Raw genomic sequence first — 13,894 nt, forward strand, 5'->3', positions numbered from 1 at the left:
TATAAGAGACACGGATCCACTGGAACTCATCCTGGGAATGAGTGCAGAACTGAAAATGGATCTTGTTCACTAAGGATGAACTTGGCCTGGTGGCCTTGGCCAAAAAAACGCATCTACTTTCTGGGTTAGACATGAATGTCAGATTTAAAGTGCGGATTGGGTTTTTTTAAGTTCCAGTTTGTGAATCAATTTGAAGCCAAAATGATTGATTTCCCCCTTACCCTGCACCTTGTGGTGTTTACACTGTGCAAAGTGAGTGCAGAGTGGATGTCATTCCGACCTGGTTGCAACTGACATAAAATTTGAACCCACTTTGCAGATCTGTAAGTGACAACATAGGGTGCAATGCAATGGAGAATCAGACCTGGAAAGTGTAATAAGCTCTAAATATTTTCATCATTATTATGTTTAAACCAATTTTGTATATTGAAACCAATTCCACGAAGCTGTTGAAATTTAGATGACTTTTGTTCACTCTTTGTCTTGTTAGCTATTTCCAACTCTACTGGCAGCAATTCCTCCTTATTGGCAATCTTGGTTATTATCACAGCTGTTTCTCTCACTTTACTCAGAGATTTTATGCGTTCCTGGTACCCAGGCTTTGCTTCCTGTTTTTCTGACAGGATCAGCAGGTCAATATGTTCTGGAGTGGACAGTGGGTTTGGTTTTAAGGCAATTTCTTGCAGGCGTTGGAGGCTGCGAGATGATCTTTCAATTATCTCTAGCACTCTCTCTTCCACCTTAGCATATTCCTGACAAAGCTGCTCAAATATCTTCTCAGTTGTCATCACCTCTCCAGACGCCTTCTCATACTTTTCCTTCAGTTGTGCATAGGTTTGTTTCTCTTTTACTACTCTATAATCCCACCTGTACTTTTGATTGAAGTCAATGTTCCAGTGACATTTACCTGGACAAACAGTGCAATGTCCATACTTGTCCATGGCACAACATAAATGCTTGTCTCTATCATCCGGAATAGTACAGGGGTAGTGGCACGTGTAATGACACCGCTGGCAGTTTGTTATATAATCTCCAGTAATCTCTATCTGCACTGGCACTGTTTTTTCTACCTCATACTCAAAGTCTTTATTGGCTTCCATATTATCCCTGTGCTGTTCCAGAGCTCGCTGGGTCTTTCTCAGTTCTTCTAGCTTCATCAGGCCAGCTTTGATTTGTGGCTGCAGGCCTTCCACAGCCGTCTCTAGCACCTTCCGTTCCCTGAGAACTTCCCTCGTCAGTGTTAAGTTTTTTGTTTCTAAATTACCTAGAGAGTCAAAAAATGTCTTCATGCTCATCGCTCCCATTTTCCAGAACATTTCATCAAAAGTAAAACTGCCCACAGAAATTCCAGCATTGCTGGCAAACAGTGCAGAGTTATTGAATTTGAAATGAATGGGCATGCCCTGAACATCTTTAGAACATGGCACATCAGACTCTTTAATGGCCTCCAGAACAGGGGGTGTCTGTCCATCTGCAAAGGTGACCAGGATTTGTATATTGTCTTTTATATCCTTCCCAAAAATGAAGAGCACTGAGTCAAACACGTACTTCTGGGCATGTGTCAAACGAGCCAGTGAGGCCTGGACTACAACGCAGACAGCGTCTATGTGATCAATGGCCCCTGGGGTGGAGAAAAACTCTCGGATCTGCCTTGTTATCTCTTTGTCATGGTCTATCCCTCTGGTATCACCAAACCCTGGGGTGTCTATTATAGTCAGGGAGTAGGGGACTTGGAAGCCCTCTTTGTAGTTGATCTCGTAGGCAGTCACTGCAGATGTCTGGCTCTGGGCTTGGCTTCTGTTTGTAATTTCATGGATTAGTTTGAACCTGAATTCATCTTCCCATTGCACACCCAGGACATAGTTGATCATCCCATTGATGAGTGTAGTCTTTCCTGACCCAGTTGCTCCCATCACCATAATGACTTTGTTAGGGACCAGCAGGTTCTGTTTTCCCAGCCTGTTCTTTATGTAAGATGCATTAGGACCTAATGTTGTCTTCTCTAATGGAAGGGTATAAACTGATGGCGACCCTTCAGTTATCAGAGATCCTTGTTTCACAAAGTCTTGTGCACCTGTCTGTGATTTTGCTGGAGACGTTGTAGGTTGCTCATCTCTTGTCACTGTGCTCTTCTTAAGGGAATCATGTGGCTGCTTCTTTATTTCTTTCCTCTTTGGTGTTGAAATCAGAGTCTCCTCACTTGGGTCACTGACAGACCCATCCACACACACAGCCGACACTCGGAATCTGTAGGGCTTCTTAGGCATCAGTCCATAAACGTTACAGAACTCTGTTCTCTTTTCTGTCCTTCGTTCCAGCCATTTGTCTTTCTCTCTAAGCCTTGCACCGTCAGCCTTCTCTTTGTATTCCACCTTATACTCCTTTATAACAACTCCATCTCCAGTAACAGTTGGACTCTCCCACGTGAGGGTTATTGCAGATGGTGCTACTTTAGCTGTTTCAGGCCCCCAGGAGGGCTGGTAGGAAGAGTCTTCACAGTATCACTCACGTTGCTGCTGTTGCTGAGCCCTGGTTTGCTCATTGCAGCGTATCGGAACTGGTACTCGGTATTTGCACGTAGCCCGGTTACTGTGAATGTCTCTTGTTCGTTATTTACATTCACAGCCGTCCAGTTCTCCTGCCCTGCAATTCTGTACTCTACCCAATAGCCGGTTATCGCAGCCCTTCCATAGGCTGCTGGTTTAAACGTGAGCTGCACACAGTCATGTCCGATTCCATCAATCACTGGAGGAAGAGGTTTTGAGGGAGGCTCAAATGCGGTGCTTATTTGCTTTCCACCTTCATACAGGTAAATAGAAGCTCCTGGAATGTTCTTATTTAAAACAGAGGTCACAATGAACCGAGTCTTCACATTGGACTTATTAATGCTGGCAAAATCTGAGAAGGATTTTGCAGATTCTAGTGCTTTTTTAGACTTCTTCATATGGCTGACCCATGGACTGAATTTTGGCTGTTTAGGCACACGTCTGGTTCTTTTTGGATCACATGTTTTCCCCCCTGTTTGGATTTGAAACCAGTGTTCTAACTCTGATATATATTCGTCTTCTTCCTGTAATGAGGTGAATGTAAATGAGACAATGAACTGAATTGTGGTGTCTAGTAAAATTTCGTCTAGCTTTCTTTTGAAAGATATAGTGTCCACTTTATTGAATTTGGTAAGGTAAATATCCACTAACTGAATCTCCTCTTCCTTTTTAATCCAGAAATTCCATGAGATGCTGGTTACTGAATGGTGATTTATCTTTCTTGATTAAAATATTCATCAGGTCTATGTCATTTTCTCCACCTCCACGAATAGATGGTAAAGTTTCTGCGAGCTGTTTCTGGAAAGTCTGTTTGTATCGGTTACACAGAGCTTTGAATTGCTGGATTTTCCTCTTGATTTCGGGGAAGGTTGAGGCAATTGGATTCTTCACCATGTCGTTGCATCGCATGTCTAGCTCTGTCAGTTGCTCCAGGGCGGTTTGAACATCAAAGATCAGTGCTATGCTGATGTCACGCACCAGCTGAGCAGCTTTGGAATCCAGCTTGGTCAGCGGGTACAGCCAGACGCTCATTGGTACAGTGTTCTCCCCCTTGTCACCCAGCAGCTTTGGGAGGGTGGAATATATTTTTATGGCCTCTTGGTAAGTAGTTGGATTGTTCTCAAGAGCAAAATCACCATAAAACTTACAACTAAATTTTTCAGCTTGTGCTTTTTCCTTTTCATCCATTTTGAGAGCTCCTTCCCCTTCGATGGAGACCAGGGGTATCTTTTTAATCATAACCTGGAGATTTCCCTGTATGTCTTGGACGTTCTCAGAAGAAGAAAGTTCCCTATCAAACACAAAGAAAGCCTGAGCCCCGTACAGCACAGCCGTGACCACATGGGTGGCCGTGCCTTGGTCAAATACTTCAGGGTAAGAGACATTCTGGCGCCCTAAATGTTTCATGGTCAGCTGCTCAAACTGCGTTGTTGTTGAATAATGCAGAGTAACTCGGGCCTGATGTTGAGAGTTCTTGGTGTCATTTAAGTATTTGGCAGATCCATCTACTTTAACCAACCCCCCCAGAAAACTGGCCTTCAGCGATGCTGTGACATTGAGGGCAGAGGTCTTGTCTTCAATGGTGTCCGATGCAATGATCTCAAATTCAGTCTTTGGTTGTGGTTTTGTATCCACATTGTTTTGAAGTGTCTCCAGGTCCCATAAAGTGAACCCTGGAAAATCACAGATAGACATATGGTTAGTGACAGAGGAGAGAAGAATCTGATATGGTGACATATTTGTTCTCAAGGACTTTATCTGAAATTCAAATGCAGATAATAAATACAGAAAGTAGAATTAAGAACATAAGATCAGCCACACTGGGTCACACCAATGGTCCATCTGGCCAAGTATCCTGTCTCTGACAGTGGCCAGTGCCAGATGCTTCAGAGGGAATGAACAGAGCAGTGCAATAATAAGTAACTCGTCTCCTGTTGCCCATTCCCAGCTTCTGGGTGTTGGAAATTTTGGTGCACCCAAAGCATGAGGTTGTGTCTATGACCATCTTGGCTAATAGCCTTTGATGAGCCTATCCTACTAGAACTTACCTAATTCTTGTTTTGAACCCAGTTACGCTATGGCATATGAATTCCATGGCAGTGAATTCCACTGTCTGACAGTGCATTGTGTGAAGAAGTACTTCCTTTCGTTTGTTTTAAACCTGCTGCCTATTCATTTCATTGGGTACCCCTACGTCTTGTGTCATGTGAAGGGGTAAATAACACTTCTTTATTCACTTTCTCCACACCAGTCAAGATTTTACAGATCTCTGTCATATTCCCCTTTAGTCGTCTCTTTTCTAAATTGAACAATTCCCGTTCTTTTAATTTCCCCTCATATGGAAGCTGTTCCATATCCCTAAGTATTTTTTGTGCCCTCTGTGTACTATTTCAATTCTAATATATCTTTTCAGAGATTGGGCAACTCATGCTGCATGCAGTATTCAGCTGTAGGCATACCGTGGATTTATATAGTGGCATTATAATTTCTGTTTTACCTATCCTTTTCCTAATGATTCCTAACATACTATTAACTTTTTTGACTGCCACTGCACATTGAGTGGATGTTTACAGAGAACTGTCCACAACACCAAGATTTTTCTTGCATGGTAAAGGCCAATTTAGACCCTATGATTTTGTATCTATAGCTGGGATTATGTTTTCCAATATGCATTACTTTGCATTCATCAATATTGCATTTCATCGGCCATTTTGTTGCCCAGCCACCCAGTTTAGTGCGATCCCTTTGGTACTCTAAGGCTGAAACTATACCTTCAACAACCTTCTTACTGTTTCCATTGCCTTGGGCTTGGATTTCTGTTCTTGGAAGGTTCAGGTTTTGCTGCTCTTGGGAATAGTTCCTTCACTGAGGTCATCTCTGTTTAGAGCTATAGAATTCTTGTTAGCAAATGCCCCGGTAAGGTTGAAACCTCACTTAGTTATAACCCCCTTTTATCTCCATTGCTGAACTTTTCTTTGGACTGAGACCAAGCAAGTTGAATGAATTTATTTTTTTGGTTGGAAAACTTGAAAATCAAAATCCTTTAAGCCATTGACCTTTAAATAATTAATCCATTTCAGATTCCTGGGTCCAGTTGAACTAGGCTCACCCAAGAGGGAAGAAGGGAGAAAGGGACCAAGATTCTTATTCCATATTTGTGGCTCCTCAATTTTGGAGGTTACCAGGGGCACTTCAGCCCCCAGTGTAAGTTAGAGCAGCCAGTGATAGCCAGAGTTCGGCAAAACTTCAGCTATGCCTCTTTTTCCGCAAACACACCCTGAAAGGGGAGTTGCTCTGATAGGGCAACTGAGAGGAAGTATTTATTTTGGTGTTCTCTGATGCTAGCACCTAGAGGCCCTAAAAAACACGTAGCAACGAGTGTGTGTGTGCGGGGGGAGGGTTAATAAGATGCTCCTAATTGTAAATATGCAGACATGCAGAGAAATGATCCAGTCAGAGACAGAGAAAGGAAAATGTAACAGGATTGTATATTTCGGAATCTTGCATAGACCTGTATTTGTTAAGCACGTTCACTTCCTTATTTAACCTACATCCCTTGATCAGGGCTCGTATTTTGTCTCCATCATTGAATTTCCTGCCTGACAACTTCCTTGTCTCCTTCAGTATTGCAAAATTTATCTCGTTTCCTCCCCCCCACTGCCCAATCTCTCCATGACTTCCAAATCCATCAACATCCACAACTTCTCCTCTGCTCCAAGTCCTCTCCTCCCTGCCCAGTCTTCCCTCTCCTCCATTGTCTTTGCCATTGATATTCTCTACTCCACACTCTCTTCCACACTTGGTCCATTTGACCCTCTCTCCTATCTCAAGATCTACCCACCCAACATGGGAGGGGGGAAATAACTGGAGCTAATCTGATGTCTGATGCCATCACATTGCTCACTCTGCTGCTGTGTTATACCCCTTACCTCATCCGGTGTCTGTCCTGTCTTTGAGACACAGACCATCTGCTGCTGTGTGTTTGTATTGTGCCTAGTGCCATGCGGCCCCACGCCCCACTGTCTCTGCTCCTGCTCTCATCCAGCCAAGTGTATCTGGCAGAGCAAACACCCCACCGACTGGAGCCTCAAGGGCCTGCCAGGGCTGCCGGGCCCTGGTGACTGGGAAGAGCTCCTGGAGGCTGCTGACTGGGAGGAACCCCCCCGAGGCCAGGCACAACCTAGAGGAGCTGCCTGTCTGGCACCTGCCGGAACTGCCGGAGCCCTGTGAGCTGGAGAAGTTGCCATCCACGGAGGGCCCTGAGGAGTTCCTGGACCTGTCGCTGGCCAACGGTGAGGGACTAGTGGGACTCCCGCTGGCTGTCTACCCCAGCGACACGGAGGAAGACCCCTGGCTCCAGGTACCCAGGTTCAGGGTGGGAGGAAGTAGCCCAGGGGTGGCCGACTACAGTTTGGCTGAGCTTGTGGTTGCACCAGTGTCAGCCGGTTGCGGCTGGAGCCCCACTGACCCAGTGGCAGAATCCCTTTGCCACTGATAGGGCCCTGGGCTGGGACGCAGTGGAGTTGGGTGGGCCTGCGTCTCCCTCCCTCCTTCCGTAGCCACCCCGGGACTGCTTGTCTCCTCTGGGCGTGCCGCTGCAGAGGATACCGAGCATTGTGCTTGCAGACTCCTTGCCAGCTCTGCCCTGCTTGGGGGCCGGATGCTGAAGACTCATGCGAACCTGCTAACTTTCTCCTTGGAGCCAGGTGCTGGGGCCTTTCTCAGAGCCTGGGCCCGAGGAAGGGCAGCAACACCCCTGCTGGGCCAAGTCGCCAGCCTACACTCCCATAATAAAACCCATCCTTGACCCCACCTGCCTCTTCAACTATCACCCGATCTTTCTTTGATCTTAACTTCATTTAATGTGATGTCTACAACCACTGTCTGGAATTCCTCTTCTCCAGCTGCAACCTAGAACCTCTCCAGTCGAGTTTCTGCCCCTGAACCCCACTGAAACCGCTCTCACGATAGTCTTTAATGACTTCTTCCTGCCAAAGCTCAGCCTCTGCTTCATCCTCATCCTCTTTGACTTGTTATCTTCTACCAACACTACTGACCGTGCTCTTCTTGAAATCCTGTTATTTTGTTGTTTTGCTGCTTTCTCTTCTGGTTTCTCTTCCTTCTTTGAATGAAAGGCTAAAGGAAATGATGAACAGCGTGTCCTCCCCGCTCCAGCTTTTGGTGGAGGTGCTGCAATATTCCTCTCTGGGGCCCCTCCTTTTCTCTCCTTACACCCTAAAAATTGGTGATGTTACTCAAAAACAGTTTTTACTACAAAAAATCTGCCTGTTTACTCTGCACTTATCTCCTTCTTTCCTGGATAAAATTTTATCCTATCTTTGACATCTCCTCATGTGTGTCCCGGTGTCATCTTAAGGTCATCATGGCAGAAATGAGCTCTTAATCTTCCCTGTCACCATATCCCTTACACTAGTGTTTTCCAAAATGTTTCATGCCATGATCCCCTTGGGCTAACCTTGGGTTAATACATCCGCCCCCCCCCGCCCCCGATACTTAGCATTCAGGTTGGCTTTGCACACATGAACATTCCATTTTAACAATCTACTGTGAAAACGCTGGGTGGGTAACCAGGCCCAGATTAACCATTGTGCATTCACTGAACTTGCACAGAGTTCCTGTCACAAGGTGGCTTGCCCCATGGCCTGGAGAGTCTGGGGCTAAGTCAGCCCTAATTTCAGGAAAAGCCCCGCCTCGGGTGAATCAGGTGAGCCCAGGATAAAAAGAGCAGTAAGTTGAAGTGAAGGGGGAAGCCCAGGAGACACTATGCTATGGCTGCACAGGGCTGGTGCAAGAGTATTCGGCGCCCTAGGAGAACCTTCAGCCTTGCGCTCCTTACGCCCCCATTAACTTTTGAAAATTAACATTGTGCATTAGTGTGAATAAAAATTCTGCATTTACAATTACAGATTTGATTGATTTTACGTGACAAAGCAGAATACTATGATACTGATTGTACAGTCTCATTGTTCTACACTTCTCACCGTGAGAAATGTGAGAACTTTTCCAAATATTTCCTTCGTTCAGACTGTCAGTTTCAGTGAATTGCACCTGTATTCTCCTATTGTGGTCCCTTCAGGAACCCCAATTACAAGTTTCAGCATTCAGTCATCGCCTGCATTTCGGTGACACCTGCATTTCCCTCCCGACTGGGGTTTTAAGTCTGCATAGCTACAGTGGGCTATGCCCAGGAAGCCAGTCTGCCTATAGGCCAGTGCCTGTGCTTTGCTTTCTCTAAGGGTTATGAACAGTGTATCCTAATCACCTTCCCCCACTGATCGTGATGGCTGGAGGAGTTGTGCTAATCATGTCCCTTGGCCCACAGTGATACATGATACAATATGGTGCTCCGTAGTGCATGGGATTGCTGTCTGTCACACAGACAATGCGCTATAAATGAATCATAGAATCATAGGAGATCAGACTTGGAAGGGACCCCATAGGGTCATCTAGTCCAACCCCCTGCTCATAACAGGACCAACCCCAATTAATTATCCCCTCCAGGGCTTTGTCAATCCGCACCTTAAAAACCTCTAAGGATGGAGATTCCACCACCTCCCTAGGTAACCCATTCCAGTGCTTCACCACCCTCCTAGTGAAAAACTTTTTCCTAATATCCCACCTTGACCTTCCCCACTGCAACTTGAGACATTGCCCCTTGTTCTGGCATCTACTACTACTGAGAACAGCCTAGCTCCATCCTCCCTGGAACTCCTCTTCAGGTAGTTAAAGGCCGCTATCAAATCCCCCCACTCTTCTCTTCTGCAGACTAAACAAGCCCAGTTCCTTCAGCCTCACCTCATAAGTCCTGTGCCCCAGACCCCTCATCATTTTTGTTGCCCGCTGCTGGACTCTCTCCAACTTGTCCACATCCTTTTTGTACTGGGAGGCCCAAAACTGGACACAAGACTCCAAATGTGGCCTCACCAATGCCGAATAGAGGGGAATCATCACTTCCCGTGACCTGCTGGCAATGCCCTCCTAATGCAGCCCAATATGCTATTAGCCTTCTTGGCAACCAGGGCAGACTGCTGACTCATATCCAGCTTCTTGTCCACTGTAACCCTCCAGTCCTTTTCTGCTGAACTTCTGCCTAGCCAGTAGGTCCCCAGTCTGTAGCTGTGCATGGGATTCTGCACTTGAAATCTGATGAGGTTCAACAAGGTCTTTTGGCCCAATCCTCCAATTTGTCTAGGTCACTCTGTATCCTATCCCTACTCCCCAGTGTATCTCCTACTCCACCCAGCTTAGTGACATCTCCAAACTTGCAGAGGGTGCATCCACCCAATCCTCCAGATCAATAATGAAGATGTTGAACAAAAGGGGCCCCAGGACTGACCCATGGGGCACACTGCTTGTTACTGGCTGCCAACTAGACATCAAGCCGTTGATCACTACCCATTGAGCTCGATGATCTGGTGAACTTTCTATCTACCTTACTGTCCATTCATCCAACCCATACTTCTGCAACTTGCTAGCAAGAATTATGTGAGAGACCATATCAGAAGCTTTGCTAAAGTCAAGGTATATCACATCCACTGTTTTCCCCACATGCACAGAGTCAGTCATGTCATCAGAGAAGGCAATCAGGTTGGTCAGGCATGACTTGCCCTTGGTGAATCCATGCTGACTGTTCCTGATCACCTTCCTCTCTTCCAAGTGCCTCAAAATGGATTCCCTAAGGACCTGCTCCATGATTTTTCTGGGGAATGAGGTGAGGCTGACTGGTCTGTAGTTCCCCGGTTCCTCCTTCCCTTTTTTGAAGCTGGGCGCTATATTTGCCTTTTTCCAATCATCCGAGACCTCCCCCAGTCACCACGAGTTTTCAAAGATAATGGCCAATGGCTCTGAAATCACATCAGCAAACTCCCTGAGCATCTTCAGTTGCATTGCATCCAGCCCCATGGACTTGTACATGTCCAGCCTTTCTAAATAGTCCTGAACCTGTTCTGTCAGCACTGAGGGCTGCTCACCTCCTCCCCATTCTGTGCTGCCCAGTGCAATAGTCTGGGAGCTGACCTTGTCTGTGAAGACAGAGGCAAAAAAGCATTGCCACCCCTGCTTCAAGACTGATACAGCTGATCCACATGACCTTTGCTGGGGGGGACAGGCCTTTGCGGGGCTCTGGGGTGCCACAGGGCAGTCAAGCAGGATGGGGGTGCTGCAGGGGATGCAGAAGGGTAGGTGGAGCTAGAGGGTACTCAGTGCTGGTACTTGGAGGGAGCCAGGGTGGGGAAGTGGGGGGTCCAGTGCTGAGCTGCAGGTGGGGAGGAGGTCCGGCTGTCTGCCTCATGTTGTTTTTATCCCTGGGGCGGTGGGGCGCAGTGATCCCAGCACCAGGGGGAGGAGCCTGGCTTTCTCCACAGCGGGTGCTGAGCACTGAGCACAGCAGGGCCCGTGGCCACTAAAGCCCAGGCACTTCACTGCACAAGCACCCTTAACACATCGCTCCATCCCCTGTGCTTTAACCTCAGTTCATAGTTTTTTGCCACCCCCCAAATTTTGCAGCTCTAGGCAATCACCTAATTTGCCTAGTGGTTGTACCAGCCCTGAATCTGTAGATACTGCAAGGAAGAAGGGACCTACAGGGCCCTGAGTCAGCAGGGAAAACGTTGAAGAAAGCTCTCTAGGTGGGGGAGATACTGTAAGACCAGCTGGGACCCTTTTGTGATTTCTCTGAGTTGCAACCCACAGTTTGGGAAGCACTGCCTTATGCTACTTATATTTGATGTGAGCAGCACTTCCATCCTTCTGGTTGTTTGGACCCACAGGCTTGGTGTCACCTTTGACTCAGTCCTTTCCCTGGACTCTCACATCCAGCCTGTGTCTTCCTACATCTTCCTACACAACATCTTCAGATTCAGCCTTTCCTCTCATTTGGGGCTGGGAAGAGAGTGGAGTAGAGTCACCTGGCCAGTTGTTACCCAGTGCTGGGAGAGACCAGTGGAAATCTGTGATATTTTAGGCAGGCTCTTGGACCCAAAGCATTGGCCCAGTGCTGCTCAATGCACAGACAGAGTGCCTGCTTGTGACTGACGGTGAGTGTCCCGGGCAGAGAGCTACAATAGCAAAGCTGTAAGGCACTGAAGAGGGTAAGAGGGGACTCAATGCTGCACCAGTCTTGTTTGGACCCCAGAATGTGAAAATCTGGGCGGGGCTGCAAGCACTTTGGAGAATAGTATTAGAATTCAAACTGACCTCGACAAATGGGTGAATTGGTCTGAAATCAACAAGATGAAATTCAATAGAGACGAATACAGAGAACTGCAGTTAGGAAAGAAAAATCAAATGCACAAAGAGCTACATAATGGGGAATAACTGGCGAGGTGGTGGAGCTGCTGCAAAGGGTCTGGGGGTTAGAGTGAATCACACATTGAATGTGAGCCAGCCGTGCAATGCAGCTGCAAAAAAGGTCCCTATCTTTCTTGGACGTATTTACAGGAGTCTTGTCTGTAAGACGCAGGAGGCAATTGTCTGCTCTACTCTGCACTGGTGAGGCCTCGGCTGGAGAACTGTGTCCAGTTTTGGGCACTGCACTTTAAGAAAGACGTGGACAAAGAGGAAAAAGTCCAGAGGAGAGCAACAAAAATGATAAAAATTGAGAAACCCGACTTAGGAGGAAAGGTTAAAAAAACTGGGCATGTTTAGTTTTGAGAAAAGAAGACTGAGGTGGAGACCTGAGAACCATCTTCCAATATGTTCAGGACTGTTATAAAAAGGACAGTGATCACTTGTTCTCCATGTCCACTGAAGGCAGGACAAGAAGTAATGAACTTAATCTGTAGCCAGGAAGGGTTAGGGAGTTAAATATTAGGGAAAACTTTCTTCCTACAAGGGTAGTTAAGATCTGGAACAGGCTTCCAGGGAGGTTGTGGAATCCCTGTCATTGCAGGTGTTTAAGAGCAGGTTGGACAAACACTTGTCAGGGATGGGCTAGGTTTACTTGGTCCTGCCTCAGCACAAGGGGTTGGTTTGGATGATCTCATGATGTCCCTTCCAGCCCAACATGTATGTGATGCTGTGAGATAGGGCTGTACTCCAGTGCTGGACTGGTGGGAGTTCTATTAAACTGGGAAATCAAACATTTCACTTGTACACCGCTCTTTTCTTGCATGTCAGAAGGGCCACCATCCCAATGCACATACATGCTGCCCCATCCAAAAACCCCACACCGTGACCCCTGTGTTAATGTGCTGGGCTGTTTCCATAAGCGTTTACGGGCCAGTTGTGATCAGCTCACTCTCTGCTATAAAGTGGTTCAGGGAGTGTCCCTTTCCTTCTTTCCCGCCCCAGTTCAGGGGCTACCAGCATTACCTGGAATGAGGGTTTCATTGCGGCAGTCATACAGCATCCCCAGCTGGAAAGGTCGGCCCAGAGCAGGCATCTCAATTGTAGCATGTGACGCAGCCATGGTTGAATGTCCAAATGCTTTCCTCTGTGTCTCACCTGCAGGAAATAATAGGAGTTAAACTGAAGCCCATCCAGGACCAGATTCAAACACGGCTCTTTGGTTGCCGATGTCAAACCTTTCCTGACCAGGTGCTCTGGTGCATCACAGTAACACACAGATTTGTGAGGATGACATTGCATCATTTCAGGGACACACTCAAGTGCATCATAGTGGAGCTCAAAGGAGCATGGAAAAGGGTTCTATGGACAGGCTGCATTTTCTCTATTTAAGCCCATCTTTTTCTTATTACTATTTGTGTTGTTGTAGGGCACAGGGGCCCCATTAATGGACCGGGACCCCACTGGGCTAAGTATCTGTGACAGGCAGCCAACCTCCCCCTAGCAGGTCTCACGCTTTGGTTGCTTGTAGTGGGTCAGGGCATCTCTAGTCACCCCATCTTCCCCGAGGAGGGGGTAGGGACCCGGGCCCACCCGCTCCTCCGGGTCCCAACCCAGGGGCCCTATGAGAAGCAGCTAGGTGCTGCTGGCACCGTGTTCCCAACTGCACTTCTCTTCCCCTGGGCTAATTTTCCCCCTCCTTCTGGCTTCTGGAGCCTGGTACCTTTCTCCAGCCTCTTCCTCCACAGGATCTCTGCACTTCGGTCTGTTCCTCCTTGCAACTCAGCACTTCTATACATACGCACGGCACGGCACTCCTACTTCTCCCAGCTCATGCACTGTCTGTTTGGGGGCGGAGGGCTTTTATGGAGCACCTGGCAGGTCCCTAATTGGCTCAGCTGCTCCTAATTGCCCCCTAATGAGACTCAGCTAATCTGCAGGGAACAGAGCTCTGAGCATTCTGAGGCTTACGTATCTGCCATAAATCACTTTCCTACAGCTTTCTGCCCTCGCTATATCACATATCGTACAAACACAAAACT

The 13,894-nt window shown here is 47.2% G+C and overlaps 1 protein-coding gene across 1 annotated transcript; it reads right to left on the reverse strand.

Annotated features, from left to right (window-relative positions):
• Positions 1 to 383: 383 nt before the first annotated feature.
• On the reverse strand, positions 384 to 12,975 carry LOC137166300 (uncharacterized). Its single transcript, XM_067567952.1, is given in 4 exon segments — positions 384 to 2,467; positions 2,470 to 3,217; positions 3,219 to 4,219; positions 12,879 to 12,975. Coding segments are annotated over 4 exon segments (3,930 nt in total).
• Between the last annotated feature and the right edge of the window lie 919 nt (positions 12,976 to 13,894).

Source organism: Emydura macquarii, unplaced genomic scaffold (assembly GCF_026122565.2).
Source record: "Emydura macquarii macquarii isolate MOO-44397 ecotype Brisbane River unplaced genomic scaffold, CSIRO-AGI_Emac_v2 contig_2830, whole genome shotgun sequence".
Taxonomy (NCBI): Eukaryota; Metazoa; Chordata; order Testudines; family Chelidae; genus Emydura; species Emydura macquarii.